The sequence below is a fragment of the Lynx rufus genome, unplaced genomic scaffold (assembly GCF_022079265.1).
Source record: "Lynx rufus isolate CCGP_SWC_20201006 ecotype Redwood Valley unplaced genomic scaffold, mLynRuf1.p SCAF_4, whole genome shotgun sequence".
NCBI lineage: Eukaryota > Metazoa > Chordata > Mammalia > Carnivora > Felidae > Lynx > Lynx rufus.
This window is the reverse complement of record NW_025814856.1, coordinates 34,717,946-34,731,935: the sequence shown is the minus strand read 5'-3', so window position 1 is coordinate 34,731,935 and position 13,990 is coordinate 34,717,946. Positions and strand designations below refer to the sequence as shown.

The 13,990-nt window shown below is 41.2% G+C and overlaps 1 protein-coding gene across 1 annotated transcript in view; it reads right to left on the bottom strand.

Annotated features, from left to right (window-relative positions):
- TAFA1 (TAFA chemokine like family member 1) overlaps positions 1–13,632 on the bottom strand; it is a 507,254-nt gene extending 493,622 nt beyond the window's left edge. The window contains exon 1 of the mRNA XM_047097687.1: positions 13,515–13,632. Within this exon, the coding sequence (XP_046953643.1) occupies positions 13,515–13,632 (118 nt within the window). The remainder of the gene's footprint in view (positions 1–13,514) is intronic.
- Positions 13,633–13,990: the final 358 nt, after the last annotated feature.

The following is a 13,990-nucleotide window of genomic DNA, read 5'->3' as shown; positions in this document are numbered from 1 at the left end:
GGGGCGGTTGTGTTTTTTTCTAATGTTTATTTATTTATTTTTCTGAGAGATCATCAGTGCGTGTGCAGGAGCGCACGAGAGACAGCGTGTGTGTGGGGGGGGGGGGGGGTAGAGGAAGAGGAAGACAGAGAATCCCAACCAGGCTGCACGCTGTCAGCACAGAGCCCAATGGAGCCACCTGAGCCAAAATCAGGAGTCAGACACTTAACTGACTGAGCCACCTGGGCACCCAGGTTGTGGTTGTTTTTGAAATCATCAGTATCTCCTTTAACAACTCAGTGATTGAAGCATTGTACCTGGAAGGATTCAGAGGTTGAATCTGGGTTGGTTAGCAATGCCTTCAATGGTATAACCATAGGAAGAGTGGGCTTTGTATCGGGAATCTGCCATCACTAGCCACAGGGATATTTTTGGAACAAAGATTTATTTTGATGATGAGAGGAATTTAAAAGGGAGGCTTCAGATTCGATTATATAAGCAATTTCTACCTAGCATGTTACTGGGCTATGCATCTAGCAAGTTTAATGTGAAAGACAGCAAATTTCATACTTTAGCAAAAAGACACTACTACAAATGATCAAACCACTTACCAGAAAGGTCAGCCCACTTTACAATATTCTAGATAATTTATAAAGTCTCAATATGATGAATACCAAAAAAAAAAATCTTATCAAAAAGTTAAACTGCCATTAGGGAGAATTCTTTTCCAGTGTGAATGATTTACAACTTCATTTGAAGTGAAACAGAAAATCTACACTAAGACCGAGTCTAATAAATGTAGATTTATCCTATGTTGTTGCTTTGCTACACAGAGCGCAAAAATGGTCTCCAAAATCTAAAAACAAAAACAAAACAAAACAAATACTAGGAGACTGTAAAAAATATTTGAAAATGAGGTGCTGTTAACCCAGTAAGAGAACACGGTTTCAGCCAGGGGTATTGCACAGCAAAATTGAGACTAAAGCATTACTCAGCCACAAGACTCAAAATTATTAAGTGACCTAGCTACCCTAATGCTCTTAACACAGAAATTTGTTTTGTAATTTAAATTAACCAGGACTAACTTCCTGATATTCCTAAGGGCTATAGCAGTACTTGGCTGTGATGGAAAGACTACCGGAATGCAAGTCAGTGCCAAACCTAAGTTTTCCTCTCAGCTTTATAACTATAATGCGCAATTCTGCAGTGTTTTGTACAACGGAGGTAACAGCACCAACCACATAGGGTTGGGGCAGAGTTCAAATGTCATATTCTAAGAATCAGCCCGTATCAGGACCTCCCCACAGCAAACACTCAGCAAACTGAGCTGTTATTCAGAGGCTGGAAGCATTCTCAATTTGCTCTCCCAAGCTACATGGCTTTGAATAAATCAGTTAACTCGGTTTATATTTTTCATTGGCTCAATGCAAAGATGATCTACCTCCTAAGTTTATTGTGAGGATTCAATGAGACATCAAATTCCTAGCATCATTCATCCATTCATCCACTCATTCAGCAGTTATTTATTTGGCTCTCGCCATATAGCAGACACAGTGTCAGGCATTGCCAGACCAGGGCGGGGGGCGGGGGGCTCCCTACCCTCACAGAACTGACAATCTAGTGGGGAAAGTACAGTTAAACCAGTGACAATAAAGCGGCATCACTACCGTTACTGTGGAAGCATAGTGCTCTGTACCTAGTAAGCCATCAGCAAACATTTGTTGATAATGAATATTAAATCAGTTGTCTGTTAAAAATCAAAAATTAATCGGGGGCGCCTGGGTGGCTCAGTCGGTTAAGCGTCCGACTTCAGCTCAGGTCACGATCTCGCGGTCCATGAGTTCGAGCCCCGCATCGGGCTCTGGGCTGATGGCTCAGAGCCTGGAGCCTGCTTCCGATTCTGTGTCTCCCTCTCTCTCTGCCCCTCCCCCGTTCATGCTCTGTCTCTCTCTGTCTCAAAAATAAATAAAACGTTAAAAAAAAATCAAAAATTATTTATCCTCAGATTTTGGTTTAGAGATATGCAGTTTTCTCTAATATAACAACCAGACTTTTCAAGTCAACCATAGTAACATATTTTGCCTTCCTTACACAAAGGTAACAACAATTCAAAGGTGCGAAAGGCCTCACGATGGGGACTCAGAGAATCTGTCCAGAGTGCAGTGCCTGGGTTTTTCGTAGTTAACTGATTTGCTTTCCATAGAGACCTTAATTGTAGATACTGGGACTCTTTCCTTCCATCTTACCTAGCTCTCCAACTGCAGTCATCAGTGTATGCCCTGAGGGCTGGTCATAAGGCAGCCCTCAGAATATACAATGGTGAGGAAGAAAAAGTAAATCTTGCTTTCCCTTTAATTGGAATAATACAAAGTTTCTCCAACCAGTTTAGGGCCAATATCCATCCAAGTCCCTAGCCCACCACATCCCCACTACCTGCTTCAGGTTTACTTGTTCTGTTCCTTCTAGTTGAACAGGCTACCCTCGATCCTCTCTTGTTAGCTGACTTCCTTTCCAACATTCAAAGCCCAACACAAAATCCCCCCTCCGTGAGAGCTTCCCAAATCCAGTCTGCTCAGAATTGGCTTCATGCTTTTTGATCATACAGCATGCTGTTTGGTTAGAGCTCATATCAGAAACCACTCAGCATCTCAGCATCTTAGACCTAGAGATACAGAAGAATGGAGAAAGGAATGAAAAACTTCCAGAGGAAATGAAAAGAGAGTTTTGTAACTCTCACTATTCGAGAGAATTGTCTAATGCTGCACTATCTTAAACAGCAGCTACGAGACACGTGCAGCTCTTTAGATTTTCATTTAATTTCCATTTGGCTCATGGTTCTTATTTTTTAATGAAATGTTTCATGGCGTGTACTTTTTTTGGATAGGAAACAGATTCTTGAGATGGTCAGTCAATTAACCCACAACAGAGATCGACAAAGACTCCCAACTTGCGCACCACTGACCATCAATGGATACGCGGTGTTTGGCGAAGAGATTGAGAAAGATTCTGAAATCACATCCTGGCTCTGTGGGAATAATCACTGTGATTGATGACCTGGGCCTGTGATAGATGGAGGGCTGGAGATTGGCAGCTTGTATGCCATAAATCTGCTCTTACTTCTAAACAATCCTGGGAGTAGCTGTCAAAAATGTTGCCCTACAAATATTCACCCAGTGACCTAGTTTCTCAAGCACATGTCTGATACATGGCATCTTGCATTTTCATCAGATAAAAACACATAAGAAGCTACAAAAACAATTCACCTAATAAGACCTCATCTGAGAAGCTTCCATAGCACCTTCTCCTTGTCTTATAACTTAACATTTTATTTCAGAAAAAAAAAGTTTTATTTTTATTTTTTGCCATGCCACATATTTCTTAATTCAGAGTTATACATAGGGCTTCTCTAGTTACAACTTCTTCATTAAATATTTGTGTTCAGACTTTCCTGCCCACGGTACACCAAAAACATGAAACATCCAATGAAACAATTCCAACCTGTTTCCATTTCCCAGTGGGAAAATACTTAGTTAATAAATATTTGGAAAGATACACTTAGGAATCACTAATTATTTTTATAAAGTAAGATGAGCCTATTAACATGCTCATTTGTTATAACATGATGTCCTGTGGTTCTAAAAACAAACCGAAAATGTTACTTATCTTGAGAACTGTTGTTATAGAAGTTAACAGGCAGTATTAAACAATGCCACTACATAAGTGTCACCATAGAAATAGTTTGAGAGTGATTACATTTACATGTTTTCAAATATGGATATACGTTATTTATTTCTGAACCACAATTCAAGAATGTCTTAAAGTCTACTCTTTGGTAAGTCTAAAATCCAAAACATGTAAATATGCATCATTACAGACTATACGGTTAATGAAACAGGCCACAGCAAATTTAATTGATAATGATGAAACTAAACCAACGCTAATTTATAATTAAAAAGCAAAGACCACAGCAATTGAAAATCACTAACAACTCAAACAACACTCAAGTTACACTGGTAACAAATGATCCCTCCCCAAATTGCATGAATTCTAATTATTTGCATGCAGGCACTTTGCGATGTTTCCAAGAGCTGGCAGCCAGTTTTCTTAATAGAATACTGAATTAAGAAAGCTCAGTAAACCTTAGTTACATGTCATTCTAATAGAAGGATAATTCAGTTGGTATACTAATAAATAGACTATTCATATACAAAATGAAAGCACATGAGATCTTAAAAGCAGAAGAACAGCAAAACACAAAAACAAACACCAAAAAACTCCAAAACAATGTTGAGTTTCAAGATAAATTTATAACCTACTAGTGGACTGCAGATTGCATTTTGAAAACTTTAATGAAGTATTAAAATTCAGCATTTTATATAGGCAATAGTACTCTGCCTGATGCTAACCTCTGTTTCATTACATTTGTAGTTTATTCCTTCTGCCAAACTTTAATCCAAAGGAAAATTAATTTATTTTTAGCTAAGATTCAAAGGAGACCTCTTTTCAGGCCATTGACTTCATTATATAAATGCTCTTTGTTTATCAGACTCCCAGGGACACTAGTTAGTAGCTGTATACAAAATGCCCAGAGACTCAACGCTTTAGGCATGTTGGGGATAAGTCAGGAGAGGCCAAAACTGCAGGCATGATTTTAAAGCAAGCCAAGAGAGATGTGCATAGAAATTCCCCTTTTAGCCCCACTGCCTTTCACCTTTCTCTACCATTCTTGCATAAAAGGATTTGAGAAATTCATTAGAAATCAAAAAATGTTGGAGCTGGAGATAATCTTGTCTGAGGTCAGACGCTAACAGCCTACAGGTGGGATATAGCCGTGAGTCAAGTTTTGTCTGGCCCACCTGACATTTAAAAGATAAGGAAATTACACATAAGATTCTAAGTTCCCAGCGTGCCTTGATCTTTCGGATGATCTGGTCACACTGAGCCCATTTTGGGCATAGCTAAGGATGCAATGGGCCCTCTAGATGCACACGTGCTCTTGAGCTGCTACGGTTGTCACCATTTTGTAATGTCTGGCCCTTAGGCGGATCCAATCATTTTTGTTAACTGGTCTAGGAAGGTATTTGCCTTGTCCATCTATGATGGACAAGAATATACTTTATGTTTGCAGGATGCACCGATGGCCTCTTTGGGACATCTATACAAAATACGAAAATCATTGTTTCCATCCACCCTCTTACTGGAGGCCTGCAATCGACAACTTATGGGAGATCTCAATGCTCCAGTATCCTACCCCTACTCTGCGGCTCCTTTCTCATTACCATTCCATATAAAAAAGGCTTAATGTGGTGTTTTCCTGCCAGTATACGCATTCTTAAAGGATGTAAAGTTCTTGCCTAGTTGATAAAAAAATACTTATTGAATATTTACACAACATTTATTCAGTGAGAAGTATGATCTGCCAGCCTGCTGACCCTAATCTAAGATATATTATCAATTTCAAGAGCAGTGAAGTGCTTTTTCCTCCTACTGTGTGGTAGCTCATCTAAACCTGGGGGCTGACATACTGTAGTCACTTCAGAGCCTATGACTCAATCCATCCATTCTTCGTCTACATTCGGGGGAAACACACACACACACACACACACACGCCTTTGGGTGTATACAGACTCAGCTTGCATTTATTCTTGGGTAAAACAGAAGCATGCCTAAAAGAGTAGGTCTAGTCAGGACACAGTAAAGGTAAATACAGGTGATGGCAAGAGCAGAACAATGACCTTGGCTGAGGATGGGGCTCTTCCTCCCTTCTGGACTCTGGGTGAGATTTGGTTTGACTCCTTCCCTGCATGGAGGAAGAATCTGCTTAATGAATAGCCACATCACTCAGCATATCCATCCATCTTCTGAGAGAAAATTGCTGTGATTATATCATTTGTCTTTTCTTTCTCTGAACATTTATTATATAAAGATGGGGGAAGGAGAAAGAAATAGTGTGCCAACATGGTCCCCTAAGTGCTTTGAAGACATTATCTTTAGAAAAATCCAATTAGTTTACACAAATTGTTAACAAAATAATTCATTTTCTTTCTACCCCAAAGAAAGGAAAAATTGCTGTCTGTTGTTATTTTCTCCCTGCTACAAAGATGAAGTGAATTTTTCTCTTGCTATCAAACAATTTGAGAGCAGAAGGCCTTCCCTTCTTTGCTAAGTGAAGTTTCTCTTCAGTCCCTGAAGACCACACTTACAATATTTTCTAAATCCATAGGAAAAAAAACCCATGCTGTGACTGAAAACCTTAGGGATTTAATTTTGTACTACATCCCTAAGCATATTCTTTGGATTATTGTGATTAATGGAAGTGCTGTCAAATATTAAATAGAGTAAAAAGCTACACAAAGATATTGTAAAAAATACACACACACATACGCATATGCTATACTGACAATTTAATATTTACATCACTCTCCATTTGAGGTATCTCTGAATTGCAAACATGCACACATATACATATACATCCATACATACATACACACTCACACACAAGTAGTAACAAATGAGGGAGAGGTTCAGATTTTACCAGAACATTCATTCCTTCTTCACTTAATAACGTAACAACTATTTTCTGAGCACCTCTTATATGTGAAATTCCTTACTAAAAGTGAGAGATAAGAAGATGAATAGCACAGGTTTCTAGAATTATTTCGGGTCACGCTTCTCAATGCATGTGATAAGAATAGATACTTGATGGGGCGCCTGGGTGGCGCAGTCGGTTAGGCGTCCGACTTCAGCCAGGTCACGATCTCGCGGTCCGTGAGTTCGAGCCCCGCGTCAGGCTCTGGGCTGATGGCTCAGAGCCTGGAGCCTGTTTCCGATTCTGTGTCTCCCTCTCTCTCTGCCCCTCCCCCATTCATGCTCTGTCTCTCTCTGTCCCAAAAATAAATAAACGTTGAAAAAAAAAAATTTAAAAAAAAAGAATAGATACTTGAGACATTGCCCGAGTAAAATAAAAGTGTTTGGAAATTTTTAGTTCAACACAATCAAGTTTCCTATCTGCAAATCTTTCCAGAACTTGTATACACATTACATGCACTGCAAATCTCCGAGAGGAGAACATACCAGTCAGTACTGCCCCAACACTTAACAGCTTTTTTCCAAGGAGCATCGTGAGGGTACAGCATTTTGTGAACTGGAAAATGCTGGCCTAGACATTTTATTGGATTAAGGCTCTAAAAAGGAAAAGGGCCTCATGACAATTTTGTTTTTCTTTCTCCTTAAACTAGGATCAGTGTGATACATTTCTTTTTTTTTAATTAAAAAAAAAGTTTATTTATTTTTGAGAGAGAGAGACAGAGCAGGGGAGGGGCAGAGAGGGAGATACAGAATCTGAAGCAGGCTCCTGGCTCTGAGCCGTCAGCACAGAGCCCCACGCAGGGCTCGAACCCATGACCCATGAGATCGTGACCTGAGCTGAGGTAGGATGCTCAACCAACTGAGCCACCTAGGCGCCCCAATACATTTCTAATTTTACCATAAAACTCTCTACAGCTAATATTTTAAGTTTCTTTTAAAAAAGTAATGTATACCCACATTAAAAACAAATCCATAAAACACGTAAGTATAGGAAATAAAAAGTCTAAGTCATTCTAGCCTAACATCAGGTTTAACTAACACTATATAGGGAATGTTTATATACTTTCTGACATTATTTTATGTCTGCGCTAATATTTTTTCCAAAATTGTTTTGAAACTGTATATTTCGTTCCTTGTTTTTTTCACTCAGCAGTACATCATGGGCATTTTTCCTTAACAGTGCATATAAATCCATCTCATCCTTTGCAGTGGCTACATTGAATCCCACTGTTCAGGTGTACAATGACTTACTTTACCAATCTCCTTTTGACGGAGATAAAACTCTCCTCCAACTATTTGCCTTTAAATTAACAAAATCCTAACATTCACTTTTCTAAACCTGTCCAATAGTTTTCTTAGGATAAGCATACCAAAATGGAATTACGTAGGATCTGCACATTTTACACTTTGGGACACACTGCCGAATTGTTTTCAAAAAAATGGTATACCAAGGTATACAATCAAACTTTGAGATTTTCACACAGCTTAAAACTGGAACAGTTTTTCAAAAAGTTCAAGTTGTCATCTCAAATTGAACTTTAAGAAATTGACAACTGAACTCTAATGTTCATTTGGGCCACTCCTAAATACTTGTTTTCAGTGTGGTATAATATTTATTTTCCTTAACTATGAATTGAGGCCATAGGCTCGAGCTCACATAAATAACAATACTCATATAGCACTGTAATAATTCTCCTATAAATTCATGAGATTGACAGGAAATATTTATTTGCATCTCTACTTGGTTTGGGTAATTTGAAGTCTTATCAAATGTCCATAGCTGACTCTGAGACAAGGTCAATATCATCAATCAGATGATCAATGGATTATCACTAGCACGAGCTTACACCAAATAACAACCTGTCTGCTCTAATCCTCAGGTCAATTCGCTACACTTAGCAATCCGGTAGTGGTACAAATTCTTAAAAAGCCAACACGCAACCAATGTTGTTCTGACAATTTCTTTTATATTATAATTGTAAAACAATGCTTTATTGTAATGTGCCAGGGTATTCTAATGCATATTCCTTAAGCAACTTTCAGTAAAGTAATATTGAATAGTAAGGTAAAAACAAGTATAAGATATACGAGAAAGCTTTTTAACATTTTAACCAAAAACACCACACTTTTAAATGGATGGTGATATTCCCTATGTAATCATTGCCATAAACGAATACCTCTAAATACACAGTTTTGCTTAATACAGTTTTAAATCAGGCCAAGTATGAGTTACATAGACAATTCTATTAAGTGTAATCTTTCCATATATCATTTCCATATACACCTGTCAATACAACAGCAGCGACTCAACACTAAATGATTCATTAGGCACTTAAAACTTCTTGTCTCATGTAATTTATCTTTATAATTTTAAATTACTAAAGAATCCCAAGGATCTTTTCTTACTAAAGTATTTTGAAATGATCCATATTTCATTAAGTTTCAAGAACAACCCCCCACACACATACCCACACACTCGAAATTAAGTAACCATTAAACTTACTGTCATAATTCATATATCCATAAGGGAGAAAAACTAATTCTAAATTTAGATAGTTACGTCCAGCGAACCATTCATCCTTTTTCACCTGTTACACAATAACTAACGATCACAAAGAGTTGAAGCTGTCTTTTTTAATTACCTGAAACAAGAGAACACCACTTTTGGGTTTTCGTTGTTCAGTCTTCCTTTATAAAATTATGTGTGTGTGTGCGTGTGCACGTGTCTGCATGTGTGTGTGTGTGTGTGTGTGTGTGTGTGTGTGTGTATAAGGGCACAGGTATTCTTCAAGTTATCATGGCAATTTCCGACATCGTTACCAAAACAAAAACTTGGTTTGACCAAATATTAAAATATTGACATTACAAATCTGTTAACGTACAGCTCATTTCACACATTTGTGTACTTTCAAAATTCACTTCCATTTGATTGACTATTTTAATCCTCCTTAACTAGTAAGTGAAAATAAATGGTGTGTTCCTAATACCAGAAATACGGAAAAGAGAAAGTACTTTGGGTCTACAGGGAAATCTATTAAAACCAGCCCGTTTTCCAGTTAACCTACTCTGATTCTGTTTGTGTACTAACCCACTGTACTGAGAAGACAGATCTCAAATTCACGGGCTCGCAAAAACATTGTCCCGATTTCATGTTTTGACAGCAGAAATTGGCCCAAATCTCCAACCATTTCCCCTACAGGACCCTGGCCGGCTGGTGCCATCCAGGTGCGGCACAGTCTGACAAGGGGAACGTCGCGTCAAATTCCACTCATCTGTCAGTGCAGTGGATTATTTCTTGAGAGACTGAAATTGGCTACTTAGGATGGGAAGACCATCAATCTTACTGCGTAAGGGATGGCGAAGGGGCTGCCGGTAAGAGGCTGGCAAGAGGGGGACCAGCCGCTCCTAAGCAGGTGAGGAGGCAGCTGTAAAGCCTTCCCTCTCCCCCACTCAGGGCTCTGAGGGAAAGATTTGTCATTTTTCACATTTCCCGGACACTTGGTATGCACGCTGTGTCCGCCTGCTCCTGCTTTATGAAAGAGGCGATTTTTCAAGCTTAGGCAAATGTGGCAAAGCTCAGGGTCTGCCTGGTGTCTCATTTTTTCTCATCATGTCACTTGTTTTAACTGATTTGAGAAAATGAGATTATGTTTTTCCTTTTTGCTCATTTCTCCAGCTATTTATTTATTTATTTGCTCATTTAGGGGTGGATTGTCACAGATAACCGGTCCTGATTTCTCTCTTGTTTTCATACACATTTCATTAGTGTCCCTGAAGATTTAAGGCCCACAAAGGGAAACATCACAACTCTCATCACAAAAAGCATATATTTACTCTTAAAATCAAAACAGATTGTATTAAAGGAGATTGTATTTCTGACTGAAAGAATCTAGAATATTGCTATGTCCAAGATCTATCGCTTTAATCTTCGCAGCTATTGTTGAAAACCCAAGAAAGTTGAATAAACCTATTACGTAGAACAATTGGACTTTCACTCTGATATCATTTTAATCTTTCTGCATCGAGAAAGGAGTAGATATAGTTTCTTAATTTCATCAATGAATCTGAAATGGATCTCAAATGTGTAAGCACTTGAGTTGAAATTGGTCTGGGCACTAAAATTTCTTAGGGTATTTGACACACGGATCAACCACACATTGATGATGATAAGCAATTTCTATCAGTCGACAGTGGAGAAAACAAACACTGAGTTTCATTTTAGTCAGAACTTAATGTTTCTCAGTTTAAGATTATAATATTTTGATAACGAGCCCCATAAGGATTTACTTACAAGTAGCATGGCCATAACCCCTGACCAAAAAAACCTCATGTATTAACTGATTAACAGAGATAGTCTAAGTGAAAGTGCGCATTGCAAAGCGTACTATATATTTCACAACTATACAAACTGAGTGTAACAGACCCATGGCATTTGGTGATATATTCTAGCCAGGTATCAAAGAGCTAAAAAAACAAACAAACAAAAAACATTCACAAGAGTAAAACGAGATTTTTGTCCCAGGTGGATTATTAGCTGTGTGCACAGCAAAACTTGACTCATTCAGCGTTTCTGACAAGTACCTTTGCAGTCCATTAAGGGGACACGTCAGTAATCGCTGATATTTATGAAGAGGTTCACAGGTTTGCAAAGCACTTCTGCAAAGACGATTTTATTTACGCCCCCGTAATATCCCTAAATGGGAAACTGGGCTCAGAGAAGAAAAGTGACTTTCCCAAGGTCATGCCACCTGATGTTAAGTCACGGAGAGGAGGACCGGTCAGAGCTCCACACCAACCAAGGACACCACCGACCGCCTCTGCCGGGGGCCACCTTTCAGAATGGGTTTGCAATTTAAAGGAGTCCAGGAATTAACATAGCTTGGAAGTTTTCACAAATTATGGAAAACTGTTCAGACCTCCTCAAAGAGGCTACCTGGCATGGCCATTCTGTGCCCTGGGAGGCATTACCCCCTCCCTGGGAAACAGGGCAGGGAGGTGACATCAGACCGTCCTGACTTCCACTGGCAGTTATTGGCTGTGCCTTCTCGCACTAGTCACCAGATCCCTCAGAACTTCGGTCTCCTGGGCAACAGGATGGGGGGTGGGGTGGGGGAAGGGCAGCGCTACGTTTGGGGCGGTGGGGTGCAGAACCTACTTGCATGGGGACTAAGACAACGTGACACTGTGCCTGAAACACTCACAACAGTTACGTCTGTTAGGAAGTCTTATTGTTCAGTATTACAATGCATGAAGATTTCCCGCGTTATTTGTACGGCTGTAACAAGTCAAAGGCATTTTCGGCACAACAGACTGGCGATTAACTGACTAACCTGAAGATTCCAAAACCTACGTTTGTTCTTCCTCCACCTTGGCGCGGAAGTCTGGGGGTGTGGCGGTCCCCGCTCCGGGTTCAGGACCCACGAGGCAGAAATGCGAGCGCGCGGCAGTGGCGGCAGAGCGGTTTCTATGCCCGCCTGCAGGGGCACCAGCGCCCGCTCGCCTTCCCTCCCAGACCCGGGGCGTGGGGAGTGAGGGTGGCTGGGGCCCAGACGCAGCCCGGGGTTCAGGCCGCCCCCAGCCCCTCCCCCCGCCCCCGCCCCCTCCCCCTCCTCCCACGGTGGCCCGGCTCCTGCGGCTCGCGCGCTCCCCTGCAGCCCGGTGCGGGCGCGCGGGAGGACCCAGGGCTGCACCCTCGCGCGCTCCTTCCTGCCAGCAGCCCGGAATCAGCCGGGGGAGGCAGCAAGCGGCGCCCCGGGAGATGTTGCTGGACGACTGTGCCCAGGAGCCCAGGATTGGTGCCCAGGCCGCTTGCGGAGCCAGGGAAAGGCTAAGGCGTGGACGCTGGACCGCGCAGCTGGAACGAGCCGAACGTTTGGGAGGAGGCCAGGAAGAATTTGGAGAGGGGCTGGAGGGCTGGGAGCGTTTCAGAACCGAGGATCTGGAGCTTGCCGCGCAACTAGTCCCCCTGAGCCGGGACTTGGGGATGAGGGTGGGGGGAGGAGTTGGGGGGGGCGGACAGGCGCAGGTGGAGGGGGGAGTAAACCAACGCAAAGTCTGAAATTAAACAGAATGTGGAAAGAAATCTTTTCAGACAACCAGGGAGGGTAAGGACAATCGAGCTGGGGGACAGTAACGAGAAAGGCAAAGAAGGAGAAAAAAAAAAAAAAATCCAGACTGAAGAGTGAGGCCATGGAAGGATGAGAAATGTACTTTAAACAGAAAGGCAAAGAAAGAAAAATGCGTCCGGAAATCAAAATTCAACATAGGGGGGAAAATCAGGCTACAGGCAACGTGTTCCTGAAAGTGTCAAGAAAGAGAGAGAAAGAGAAAAGAAAAAAAAAAAAGCCGCCGAACAAACTGGAAGAACAGAAAGTGAAGGGAGAAAGGAAAGGAGACAAATTAAACCAGACAAGAAATAGTAAGTTATTTTTAAATTTCTTTCTCATTGACAAACTACTTCCAAAGTTAATTTTGGCACATACATCCCCCCAAAATTCTGAGCTGCATAGACACCGACATTAAAGTATCTACTCTTAGATAGACTATCCCAGGAATATATACACATTATTTTATTGGTAGCAAAGATCATGTTTTGCCTCTAAAAAATCCTCAAGTCTTGCAAGTTATCCCACCTTGTGCAGAATATTTTGCTCTTGGCCAAAGTACCCCAAAAAACCATGACTTCTACTTTTTAAGGCGTGAGGAAGAGGGCAGGGAGATCTCAGCGAAGACCTTTTTTTGTTTTGCTTTGTTTTTTTCCTGAGAAATTAATAGAAATCCCTCTGAGGCATTTTAGGATCCCCCCCCAAGCATCCAGCCAACAATATGTCTTGGAATTCAGAGGCAAGCTGCCCGCATCATAGCACTTTCTGTCACTTACATTCCACCATCTGTTAAGGTGACAGCAGCGAGACTGGAGGCTGCATTGGAGCCAGCTTCCGACTTACCTGGTCTGTGCAGGTGGTGCTGCTGGAAGGTGTGCTGAAGGGTTCCATGGCACAGGAGCACTGCACAAGCACTTATCCACAAATACAGGACCCAGGACATTGCAGAGACCATTGCCATTCTCTAAAGACAACATGAGACAGCAAGGATTACCTCCAGCTTCAAGCCCCCAGCTCAGTCAGTCCCAATGATGAAAGAAGGAGGGGGGGGGGGGTCTCAGACGTCATGTCCCCTTTGCTACTTTGCTGGCTGGAATTAATAACCCAGCAGAGGTCATGCCATGAAGTGGGACTGACGGAAAGCTCTCTCCAAGAGATCGTGAATTCTTTTTGAAATTCTGCAAAACCCAACTCCAAGGCTTGCCAAAACACAGAAATAAATTCAAGTTTTTGCCTTTGGGTTAGGCAGTTTGCAACATAGTATCCTGACTATACATCCTGTTTTGCGCAATGATCTTTAAACTATAGTTATTCCAGGC